This window comes from Sorex araneus, chromosome 7, assembly GCF_027595985.1.
Source record: "Sorex araneus isolate mSorAra2 chromosome 7, mSorAra2.pri, whole genome shotgun sequence".
Lineage (NCBI taxonomy): Eukaryota > Metazoa > Chordata > Mammalia > Eulipotyphla > Soricidae > Sorex > Sorex araneus.
Window position 1 is genome coordinate 58,956,751 of NC_073308.1, and position 12,996 is coordinate 58,969,746.

At 50.4% G+C, this 12,996-nt stretch overlaps 1 protein-coding gene across 11 annotated transcripts in view; it reads right to left on the reverse strand.

Annotated features, from left to right (window-relative positions):
- TRIM2 (tripartite motif containing 2) overlaps positions 1–12,996 on the reverse strand; it is a 164,765-nt gene that overhangs the window by 61,942 nt on the left and 89,827 nt on the right. The window contains exon 1 of one of the 11 annotated variants that reach the window (XM_055144773.1): positions 2,766–3,049. The exons of 8 other annotated variants lie outside the window; for them this stretch is intronic. In XM_055144773.1, coding sequence (XP_055000748.1) covers positions 2,766–2,768 — 3 coding nt within the window. In that variant the 5' untranslated portion in view covers positions 2,769–3,049. Of the gene's footprint in view, positions 1–2,765; positions 3,050–12,996 lie in introns of those variants that run through there. 2 more of the 11 variants (XM_055144772.1, XM_004606173.2) reach the window with 2 other exon arrangements.

The window sequence follows — 12,996 nt, forward strand, 5'->3', positions numbered from 1 at the left end:
CACATTAAAGCAAGGACATTCCAGGGCTGGAGAGACAGTACAGGGATTGAGGTGCTTGCCTTGTGTTTGCAAATGACCCTGGTTCCATCCTGGCACTACATGGTCCCCCAAACATCTCTGGGTGCAGACCTGGGGCCCCCAGCACCACTGGGAATGTCCCCCAATATAAAATAAAATCTTAAAAATCTCCAAATGTTTACTTCTCAAAAATCACAATGTTGGGGGATGGAGAGATAGTAGAGCATGCAGGGTGCTTGCCTTGTATTGGGGTTCAATCTTTGGCACCCCATATGGTCCTCAGCAGGGCTGGGTGTGACCCCCAAACCAAATCAGAATGTTATAAGAATTAGATGTAATTCAAGCACATTTTGTTTTTCTTTTTGGGTCACACCCAGCAATGCTCAGGGGTTACACCTGGCTCTGCACTCAGGAATCACCCCTGGCGGTGCTCAGGGGACAATATGGGATGCTGGGAATCGAACCAGGTTGGCCAACTTGCAAGGCAAACACCCTACCTGCTGTGCTATTGCTCCAGACCCATCAAGCACATTTTTTTAAAAAAGAAAAAAAATTTACAATTGTAAATAGTTTTACAATTTACAATTGTAAATAGTTTGTAAAGCATTGTAAATGCTTTAAAGTTTGAATGTATTTCTCTTTTGCACAGTTTAATAAAACACAAATAGTTGGTGAGAGTCTGCTTGATCTTACAGAATGAAAAGCAGGCACAGTTGAGTCTAATAATTAAGCTTCCTGGGCCAGACAGATAGGACAGGGGGGAAGGCAGTTGAATTGTACTTGGCTAACCCACATTCAATCCCCAGCACCCCAGTCCCAAGAATAATCCCTGAATAATGAGCCAGGAATAAGACCTGAGTTCAACTGGGTGTGGTCCAAAAAAACAAAAAAAAAACAAAAAAAAAAAAAAGGAAAAAGGAAAGTAAAAACAAAATAAGCTTACTTGAATTGTGAAAAATTGCTTGCTCTTTCATTTTATTTTTTTCCTTCTTAATTACAAGATAAAAGTAAGTTGTAAGGAACTTTACAAAAATCACTACCCGCAGATACCCAAATGGAGGAGGACATTTTCATTTCTTAATAAGACAAAGAAAGAGTCTTTTTTCCCCCTCACTTTATTTTGCAGGCAAAAAAAAAAAAATCCTGTTAGTTTTGCTTACTGGACATAAGCGCCATCCTGGGAGTACAATAACTGCTGAAAATGTTTGCAGCTTTTATTATTAGCCATGTGTCACATGCCCTCCTCTTTCAAAAAGCCTTCCATCCAGGGGCCGGTTTGTGCTCTGCTTCAAGCTTTTCCATGCAAATCACTTCATCGGTCCAGGAGGCTGAAGTAGGGCCCGAGCTCCCCCAGCGCAGGGGATCTGCTTTCTCAGCCCCAGCGGCACACAGGAAACTTCTCATTGTGCACTGGCTCAGGAGGGGGGGGCGGAAGCATTAAACGCTGCAGCCGGCTGGGTGAGATGCTTCTGGGGCATCTCCCAAAACAGTGAAAGGCCCCGGGAAGCAGGTTCCTGCCAGGGAGGACTGAATCCTAATGCTTAAGAAGCCCACTAAAGGTTTTGGGCCAACAAATGGATTTCTTACATCTCAAAAAATGACAACTTTTTTGGTTTTTTTTTTAGAAATAAAGCTGCCATAACAGGATCTAAGCCAAAGAAATAAACTAATAATGTTTAAATGTCTCATTCTGAATCGAGAGCTGTGCCCTAAAAGCTCTGACAGTGAAATCTGTTCTTCAGCGAGAACAGATCATCGGACCATTGATTACCAGCGAGTTTTCAGCTTAAAATAAATTTCCTTCTGACTTGTGTTTCTGGGCCCCCAAAATAAAGAACAGCCACAGGGTGTGGCATACTGGTACGAAAAGCCTTTGGATGCAAAAAGGAAGATGGGCTGTCTCAGGAAGCAAAGCCACTGTCCACCAAGGGTTTTTATTTCCCCTCTCCTTTCTGTGCATGCTACCATTGAACTCCACCCGATCTGACTACTTTTCAAAGGCAGGGGGCAAGGAACTAGGAAAAACCCAAATCAGCCCCAACATATCCACCGATCATCAATGGCTTTCAAAATTCAAAGGGTCGAGTCATGCATTATGAATGAATGGTAACTGGGAATCGCCACACTAAAGTCGGTATTCTAACCGAGGGTAGGGTGGGGGAAGGGTCAGATCCTGTATTCTTCTTCACCGTGGGGTGTCTAGGAAGAAATCCTGAAAATAAAATATTTCATCCCTACCTTTAAACCCAACACCAAGGGGGGGAAATATTTCTATTTCACAGCACAGGGAGGGAGGGCTCTTCTGATTAAAATGAGCCCAAAGACACACTGGAATAGACAAGTAAAAATTTAAAATCTAGGCAGACCACATTAGTAACTTGAATAGCGTTCACTTTCCGTTCTGGTTAATTTGGTCCCTTTGTTTAGGCAAAGAGTGGGTCCGCCTCTCTCCTCTAGTTAGACAACATGCAGCATCACCACGATTGAAGGAGGGAGAAGAGAAAAAAGGCAGAAAGGAGAGATGTTATCCATCCACCTGGCACATTTAAGCAACCCGAACAGTTAGGACCAGCCCATTTCTGCAGACACACGAATCCACAAGGCAATGAATTAAATCTTCCCCGACCTGTCGCGGCAGCTCCCCGCAATCCCACAAGAACAATGCACATTTCTGCTAGGAAAGGGGGGGAAAAATAGATCTCAAGTTGGGAAGCACCATGCAAAAGAGACAGGTTCAAATTCCCTACCATGCAGCGCAGCCATCATCAGCAGCCCAGCATTATCTTCCGCTCTAGGCAGTGATGAGCCCGAAGAGAGAAAGAGACAAATGGAGGAAAGGAGGGAGACGCAGCAAAGTCGGCGGCAATGTTTCTGGGTCATTAACAAGTGGGAGACCCCTCTCGGCATTCAAACCAATCAATCTCTCTTTTCCAGGACATCTTTTTTTTTTTTTTTTCCTTTCCCCCACTCAGCGTCTCTTGAAAAAAGACTGCAGCAAACCCAGCAAGGGATTCTGGGATAGGGATGCAGCAGCGAGCTGCGAGCAGATTCGTGGGTGGCTGCTTCTCCCCTCTGAGTCAGCAGTCAGCTGTTCCCCGGCTCGCGTGCTGGGCAGCTCCAAGCCCTGGCCACGAGGTGCGCGCACGGTGAGCACCGGGCACGGTGCACGGTCTCCCGGGCTAAAACGCGGACAGCGCGGGGGGCTCCGGCGAGGGGTGCAAAGCCGCGAGCGGAGCAAACGGACAGAGGCGGAGGGTGGGGGAAGAGATTCTAGGAGGAGAACTAGGCAGACGTCTTCTCACTAGGAAAAGTTCAAATTTAGATTCTCGGCTGAGCACCCGAGCACAGACTTCCTCTGGGGCGGCGCGATGGGAGAAGAGATGTATTTTCTTAGTTATTCATTCAGGCAGCGGGGGGTGAGGGGCGGACACACAAATGCAAATTTCTTTAACAGCAAAACAGCGCAGTTCTACAAGCCTCTCTGCCCCTTGGGGATCCACCCAGGAAATAAAACTGTTCCTGAAAGGCAAAGGGGTTTGGGTTTTTTTTTGTTTTGTTCTAAATGAAAAAGCCTTCAAAGAAAACTCAAGGAGTGTATTTATTGGATTGAGGGCATGCATAGAAATTTCTTTGCCTTTCTGAGGATGCAATTCTTCTCAGTTCAAGATGGAGAAACTTGACAAGTTTTGCGTTTATGTGCAACTTGGTTTCCTCTAAGTCATTAATGCTAAAAGATTTTTTAAGACCATGAAAGTGGTTAGCAAGTAACCTTATATAAATAATCCCACCTTAGGTTACAAATCATATCTGAGAATGATATCTTACACACACAAGCCCCAGCAATGAACGGAGAACCAGACTGCCCCCTAGTCCACGAAAGTGTTTCCTTTCAGAAAGAGCACTAACTCTTTTTCAGGGGTGGGGGTCGGGCCACACTCAATGGTGATCAGGGCTCACTCCTGGCTCTGTGCTCAGGGAGCACTGTTGGCGGAACTCGGGGGAGGGAACTATATGGGGTGCTGGGAATGGAGTCCACTTAATGCACGACAAGCACGTCCCCACATTACCGCCCACAATTTTTTATCCTAATAATAAAAGCGTTGATTTGCATATTTGATTACATTAATATTCATCACATTCTTTCCCCGCACTCAGCTCTGCAGGCAGTGATTTCCTAGGGGAAGAGGGAAAGGAGGGGCGGGGAAGGTGTTGAGTATCCGGGGAAATCAACAGACCCTAGAAGAGCCCTAACAAGGCAATTGGGCATGACTCATCTGAGGACACCTGGAAAACCACTGAGAGGCAGAATTCCAGGCCCAGAGCACAGCTGGAACCCTGGGAGGAGACTCCACCCCAGAACAAAGGCCACGCGCCAAGCTAAGAAGGTCAAAGAAGATCATTAATAGGGGCTGGAGCGATAGCACAGCAGGTAGGGCATTTGCCTTGCACTCGGCCCACCCGGGTTCAAATCCCAGCATCCCATATGGTTCCCCGAGCACTGCCAGGAGTGATTCCTGAGTGAAGAGCCAGGGGTAACCCCTGTGCATCCCTGGGTGTGACCCAAAAAGAAAACAAACAAACAAACAAACAAAAAGAAGATCATTAATAGCACCATGGACTGAGTAGGGGGTCAGGGTGACATTCTGGGAAAACTAAATATAAACCAACTTGGCAGCGGGAAAAGCCAACGTTTGCAGGTATGTGCTCCCTCTCTGCTCCCCTCACCCCTCCTCCTCAGTTCCCGCTCAGGGCATAACACATGCGAGTGGGAGAGGTGGGGCCCGAGGTGGATGCCAGGTTCCCAGGTAGCGTCCTGGAGAAGGACGTCCCCGCTGCCTTCTCTCTGGTCACCTCAGAAACCGCCCAGGGAATCTAGGACCGATGAGATTCTGAGATGAACCCCTGCAAGGTACAGACCCCATGTCTCACCAGATCAAACAGCACCTCTCCCACTCGCATTACTGAGGTATCAGAAGAATGGACCAGCTCTCAGCCCAAGTGAAGGTCAAGTTCAGAGTGGGAGGTGGTGCTGTTGCAGGTCACTGCAACCCAGAGAAGTAACTGCTTTCCCTGTAAGGGAGGAAGATGCTGTGGGAACCCACAGGAAGAACAGTCATGCAGGGAGACATGCGGTGCATTCTAGCCAGGGGGGCAGAGCTGGCCCGAAAGCTGGGAGGCAAGAAATGGCTCCTAGGATTTAATTCAATGTGACTGATGTGATAACACAGTGGATAGGGTGTTTGCCTAGCACACGGCTGACCCGGGTTCGATTACTCCGTCCCTCTCGGAGAGCCCAGCAAGCTACCCATGGAGTATCTGATATGCCAAAAACAGTAACAAGTCTCACAATGGAGACGTTATTGGTGCCTGCTCGAGCAAATCGATGAACAACATTGCTACAGTGCTACAGTGACTGATGTGGTGGTGGGGAGGGCGGGGGTTAGAAAAACAGGGTTTATATTTGTTCCTGATTTTTTTTTCGTTTTGGGTCACACCCAGTGATGCACAGGGGTTACTCCTGGCTCATGCACTCAGAAATTACTCCTGGTGGTGCTCAGGGGACCCTATGGGACGCTGGGAATCAAACCCTGTTGGCTGTGTATAAGGCAAATGCCCTGGGGCTGGAGCGATAGCACAGAGGGTAGGGCATTTGCCTTGCATGCAGCCGACCCGGGTTCGATTCCCAGCATCCTATATGGCCCCCTGAGCACCGCCAGAAATAATTCCTAAGTGCATGAGCCAAGAGTAATCTCTGTGCATCGCCAGATGTGACCCAAAAAGAAAAAAAAAAGAAGAAGAAGAAGGCAAATGCCCTATCCACTGTGCTATCACTCCAGCTTCTGTTCCTGATCTTTTACTGAGAATCTGAGGGGCTGGCGTGATAGCACAGCAGGTAGGGCGTTTGCCTTCCATGTGGCTGACCCGGGTTCGATTCCCAGCATTCCATATGGTCCCCTGAGCATGGCTAGGAGTAATTCCTGAGTGCATGGGCTAGGAGTAACCCCTGTTTATCGCTGGGTGTGACCTCAAAACAAAACAAGAACAACAACAACAAAAAGAATTTGAAATGCCTCTTCTTTGGTTTTTGGGCCACAGCAGAGGATGCTCAGGAGTCACTCCCAGCAGTGCTCAGGGGTTCAGGGGAACATGCAATGTCAGGGATTGAACCCAGGTTTCCTGCCCACCAAGCATGAACTCATCGCTCAGTGCTCAGCGAGTGCTCTGCACCATCCCTAAGGCCTGGAATGCCTCTTTGGAAACAGTGTTACACAAGAGAGCTGGATTTGGCCCTCCATTAATAGGGTCAAAGGCACAAATCTAGTGTCATCGAGGACTGGAAAGTTCAGCCTTGTTTTCAACACATGTTGGTAAATGAACACAAGAGTTTATAAATGATGGGTGACCCACTCCAGAGTATGTCAACGGGTGCAGCATTCTCGCCCTAGCGACCCTGGGCAGGTGATTGTCATACCTCATGGCATAATCACCCAGTTCCTTTCTGTGACGGAGTTTGCTTGGATTAAGGCCATAAGACACCAGCCGGAGTGACGCCACCACCAGCTCCAGGCGCAGCCCCTCTGCCTGAAGAGGGCGTAGGGCTGAAACTACCGTCAGCCAGTTTGCCCGGCATATCCCTGGGAGGAGCACATAGGCAGCGCTAGGACAGGGCACTGGTGACCCCCAAATTAGGTGTATTTATTTATTGGGCCTACCAAACAGCCCAGCAGTCCAGTGGGTCCGAGGCGGGTCCTCAGGGCACCCCAGCAGGGCTGAGGGTATCATGAGCTGCCAGGGATCAAACCTGGTAGGTCACACATCATGCACGTACCTAACCCCATGTACTATCTTGCCAGTCCCTGGGTTTATTTTCAACTCAGTTTGGGCTGGGTGGGATTCTGCTAGAGAAAGGTTGCTGCGCAGGAGGAAGAGAGCAGCGTGGAACGTCTTCAAGAGCATCGAAGAAGTGGTTAAGAGAATGAAGGACCTCTGACTCCAGGCACATCTTTTCGATTCCTGCACTAACATATGCCTCAGAGTCCTGGGCCCTATGCAAACAGGATGAGAACGCTATTCGGGTATCCCAAAGAGGAATCGAAAGAGCTATGCTTGGAGTATCACATCTCACTCAAGTGAGAGAAGGAATCTGGAGTTCTGACCTCCGTCGATGGTCAAGAATCAGGGACACTGTCTTGTTTGCCAACACATCAAAAATCAGGTGGGCCGGACATGTAACTCAATTCAGAGACGACCGCTGGACTAGAGCTGTTACCGAGTGGATTCCACGGGATGCCAAAAGACCGTGTGGCCGCCCACCACAGGTGAGACTTCTTCGTAAAAACCCTGAATGAACGGTTTGAGGCTCTTCCTGTTCCTGGAGCGAGTAGGTATCATTGGGCTACACTAGCATACGACAGGGACAAATGGAGACGTTACTGGCACCCGCCCGAGCAAATCGAAGATCAATGGGAAGACAAGTGATACAAGTGATACAAGGCTCAATCCAAAGGCCTTCAGAGGAGTAATTTTCTTTCTATTTCTTAATCTCCATTTGTTCTTTGGGTCACACCTGGCAGTGTTCAGAAGACCCTGTGCGATGCGAGGGATTGAACCAGGGTCGGCCACGTGCAAGGCACGCACCTTACCCCACTACTATCTCTGACCCAGATGAGTGGCTTTCAGCCTTTGGTCGTTGGTGCCCTGAGCTGGGATCGACAGTTCATAACCAACGCAGTACGTTGATCACCATTCTCAAACTTTCTGCACCTGCTGACTCCCGCCCTTGGTGGGCTGGCAGGGAAAACCGCTGCTTTAGAAAGAGTCAGCCTACACCTGACCCCACAACCTTCTTTTAAAAAGCAAGCTCCTTAGGATGGGACACAGGTCGTTTTCTTTTGGGGAGCAGAAGGGGCCTCCCAAGCAGTGTTTACGGGCCCCAGGGCCACGGCCAGCAATTCCTGACCCAACTATGAGCCACTGGTTTAACACAAGGGCCCCAGGATGTGATGCTGCTTCTTGGGCCCTGCAGAACTGGCCACCCCAGCAGCGATGGAGGCCTCCAGAGCTGCACCCCACAATGCCTGGGGACCACGCGATGCTGGGAATCAAACCTGCCATTGGTGCGCCGTATCTGCTTTCTATCACCTGACCACATTTTGTTTTTCCTTTCTGTTTTATTTGGAGGGGGGCACGCCCAGTGAGGCGCAGGGCTTACTCCTGGCTCTGTGCTAAGGGATCACTTCTGGCAGTGCTCAGGGTGCTGGGGATCAAACTCAGGTTGGCTACATGCCTTACCCTCTATACTATCTCTCCGACCCCCACAAAGTTGTTTTAATTAATTTTTATTAAAAACACAGCGATAGGAGATACGGGCTAGAAATAGACTATAGACTGAACGTGATGCCTACTTAATACCTCTGTAGCAAACCACAATACCCAAAAGAAGAGAGAGAGCAAAAGGGAATGCCCTGCCACAGAAGCGGGATGGGGTAAAGGGGACAGGGTGGGGGTGGTGGGAGGGATGCTGGGGCCTTGGTGGTGGAAAATGGGCACTGGTGGAGGGATGGGCACTCGATCATTCTATGACTGAAACGCAAGCATGAAAATTTGTAAGTCTGTAACTTTATCTCATGGTGATTCACTAATTAAAAAAAATAAAATAAATAAAAACACAGCGATATACAAAATTATTCATTATACAGTTGTTTCAAGCATTAATGTTCCAACACCACCAGTGTGACCTTCCCTCCACCAATACCCCCAGTTTCCCTCCCAAAGTCAACCTGCCCCCACAGGCACATAATAAATTTATTTCAGATTACTTATTCCAACAAAACTTCAGGAAATAGCAAATAGAATAATCAGAAAACAAATCAGTAAGAGCCAATTTGTGATTACTTTATGACTTTGACCTATGTGAACAAAAAATTAAAACTATTTAATACAATATAATAAAATGCCTATTCTTATTTACATATATATGTTTTCAACTCTGGAATCTAAAGAATGTTACATTAAATTTTATTTATACTTGGATCTTATTAAGATAATAATCATAATTCACCTGTCATTAATAAAACTTTAAAAGCAATTCTGTGTTAATATATTGTGGTGCTTATATGAAATAGGCGAGGCTGGCATATGTAAATTCTCCCTACATTTTATAATCGGTTACAAGGATTCAACATTCCAACACCAATCTCACCGCCAGGTGACGTTTTAATCTTGTTTCTGTCTTTCTCGTTGTAGTGCACCTCTGTCACACACACACACACACACACACACACACACACACACACACACACACACACACACACACATGCACACAGGCACACGTGTGCGCCACCATTCATTTCCAGCAGAGGCTTTCAACCTACTCCCTGGGAGAGAGTAAAGCTTCATTCGGAAATGAAAAAGGACATCTAGGGCTGTCACGTCACATGTCACTGGGGGGGACGCATGGAGAGGTCCTACTGCCAGTTCGACAGCCTCTGCTGCATGGGAGGGTCTCCCACAAGGGCCTCTGTCTCCTGCAACTGCTAAGAGCACTCCCTTTGAGAAGCTCGGATCTCCAGGCCGGGTGCCCCCGGGTCCGCCAAGACGCCCCTGGTCCCTCCTGTCTCCTCCCCTGCTTAGCTCCAGCGAGTCCTTAGACCTCAGCAAAGGGGCCCTGGATGCGCTCAGGGCCATATCACATTCCTCACCTGCTAAAGGCCCAGACTCAATCCCCAGCACAGCAAAAGGATTTCAGCAAAGGCGCCGGTCACGTTAGGAAGGATTCTCTGACGGCCGCTCCAAGCCCAGAATGCACCCACCACCCCCAATCTGGACTGGATGCCATGCCTGTGTGTGCCATCCACAGGGAGGAAATTTTCAGTGACAACAACCCGGCCACACAGGAAGTGCCCAAAAGGAGAGGCAGAAGGACTCTGTCATTCAAATGAATGAGGTCAGGACTCAGAATCACTGGGCCGGAGACCTATGGTGCAAGGAGATTCTTCACGCCAGATCGGTGACTCATCGCTGAGAAAGCTCTGCCACCTTTCCTCGGTGACCAGCAAGGCAGGGAGAGGGAGAGGGTGGGTGAGCGCCAGCACGTCATTACTATCTGAGGGAGTGAGGAGTGAGGGTCACAAAGGTGACCAGGGCAGAGAAGATGGCTCTGGCTCAAGTCGAGGGAGAGGCTATGTCTGGCACGGGCGAGGCTCTGAGCTTAGTCCCAGGCGCTGGAGGGAAGCCCTGAGAATCACCGGGTGTGGGCCCTGTAAAATAAGATCAAGGAGCGGAGAGACAGATAGTAGAGGGGCAAAGAGCTTGCCTCGTCTGAAGCCAGCTGGAGTTTGCTTGACCACTGCACTATCTCCCCGGCCCAAGCTTTATCTACCCGTCTCCTTCCTTCCTTTATTTCCCTGAGTAAACTTGTTTTACTTCACGATTTGCTTCTTCCTGAAGTTCTTTTCTGTGAGGGACAGAAAGCCTGGAGATGTAGGACCAACTTTCCTTTCCTGCGAAGATCAGTTCCTTGCTCCAGCCTGAGCCACGGGTCCCTGAGCAATCGGACGGCGGGGGTCATCTCCCACGCCTGGCAGACTCCAAGCTAGCGCTTGACGGCTGCCTCGCGGGGCTGGTGAGGCGTGAGGTCTCTGCCCTGCCGGGGCACTGCAGACTCTCATGGTCCTAAATTTTCCAGGTACTTGCCCCAGGGACCAACGTGGGGTAGAGAGCGGGGCGGGACCTTCCTTTCTCAAGGCTGCCTCTCCTCAGCACTCACATAAGCCACCCGGGACACCATACCTGTCCACTGTGGGGTTCGCACTTGCCCCCGGAAACATAACAAAGCAGCAACGCTCCTCCTGAACATGCTCTTAAGAACAGAAGGTCCGGGTGAACCCTAACATTAGGCGGAGGGTAGAAATGCATTAATCAGGGGCCCGACAGGCAGGAGAGCAGGTCAGGGATGTGCCTTACACTTGACTGACCCGGGTTCCATCCCTGGCATACCATATGGTCCCCCAGTACCCTGCCAGGAGCAATCCCTGAGTTCAGAGTAGGGACGAAGCCTGAGCACCACCAGCTGTGACCCCAAAACCAAGGAATGAACTAACCACCTGTCTCAGTCGCCACCTAAGAACTTACATCAGAGCTGGCCTGGTCTTGGGAGGGCCATTTCCACTCCACACTAGCCCAATGTACACGCCAGGTTAAGGATATGGCCACCAAGGACATAACAAGGAAGAAGAAACCAATAATAACATCTCAAATCCTGGGGACCCTTGCCTGCCACCAATTCAGTCAAGCCATTTGAGTGTGGGGTCAGATGGCCCTTCCAGGCGGAAAGGGCCATCTGACCCCAACACCAAGACTCTGGTGTTGCTTCTCCAGGCTGCTACCCTTGCCCTGGGCTTGTATTAGGGAACTCTGAGTATACCTGGCCTTTTTTTTTTTTTTTTTTGCTTTTGGGTCACACCCAGCGATGCTCAGGGGTTACTCCTGGCTCTGCACTCAGGAATTACTCCTGGCAGTGCTCAGGGGACCATATGGGATGCTGGGAATCGAACCCGGGTCAGCCGCGTGCAAAGCAAACGCCCTACCCGCTGTGCTATTGATTGCTCCAGCCCCAACACCTGGCCTTTTTGAGGGGGGTGTGGGAGGGATGTGCTGAGCCCACCAAACCACCTTTTTGGCCCGCCCAAGAATGGCGTGAAGGTGATGGGGAATGTGACATAGATCTGACATGGGACCCAGAGGAGTTGGGCATCGGCTATGCCAGGGGTGCAGGGCTAGGATTCTGTGCCAGGTGAACACACACACACACACACACACACACACACACACACACACCCCACACACACTTTGGCTCTCATCCTTGGCAAGCACCCCACTTGGAAGGGGCCCAGAGGAAGCTCCATCAAAGCGGAGGAAGCCACTGCATACTCTGCCCCTTCGCCTTTGCTGTTGCTTTCTGACCACTGGCTCCTGGTCAAGGCTCTGCTTTGGGCTGGAGGGCACTGACCTGATCTGGCTCTAGCACCTTCCCCAGGCTTGCTTCAGAAGCACCTTCTAGGCCCGAAGGGCACTTCCCGGAACACTGAAGCAAAACATAAACTCCACCACGCAGACACTGGGACAGCCAGTCCCCACCCTGCTGCTTAATCTTTGGCAGATTCTGCCACCCACAAAACTGAAAAGCAAAAGCAAACCAAGACAGAAAACTCTTTTGTTTTGCTCCGGTAAGGCCCCAGAGCCTTCAAAGCTTCCCGGCAGGCCTGGAGAGGACAAGCAGGACACGGGGCCTAACTCGGGGTGCCAGGTCCCAGCAGGCGTCCTTGCTGCCAGGAGCCCGGGCGAGAGCGAGAATGCATGAGGCTCCATCCAGCCTTTGTCTCTTCGGCTTTCTCCCGCTTTGCATTTCAACAAAGACATCCACTCCTGCCCGCCTGTGCAGGATCTCTCAGTGCTGGCCTCTGCCTGCAGGCTGGGATTCAGCGCTGGGCGTTGCCTTGGTGGCAGATCCCAGCGACTGAGGCCCATGTGGGCGCGCTGCTAAGGATGTCTAGCTGGGCCCTGGATTCCTTCTCACGCACAAAGCGATGCTTTAGACACCCGCATGCGGACCAGAGACAATCTTGCCAATGTTTAGTGCTCTCCAGCTAATCCTACTTCTAGGAGGACTCCGTTATCGGGTCCTCACGGCGACGTGGGCCATTCAGACCGTTCGGGGCTCCCAGGCCCCAGAGAAAGACCAGGAGATGAAGGAACCTGGAGATGATTTTCTAGCTCTGTGCGCAGCCCCGCGGCAGCGGCGGTTCCCATGACAACAGGCCCCGCCCAGGCCCCGCCCCTCGGCCGGCTGCGCTCACCCCGGGGGCTCAGCAGGCAAGCGGCCGCCGGCACAGCTGGTACTGCGCCGCCTGGTACAGCGGGCCGGGTGCTTGCATTGCACGACGCTGACCCGGGTTCGATCCCCGGTGCCCGCAGCCT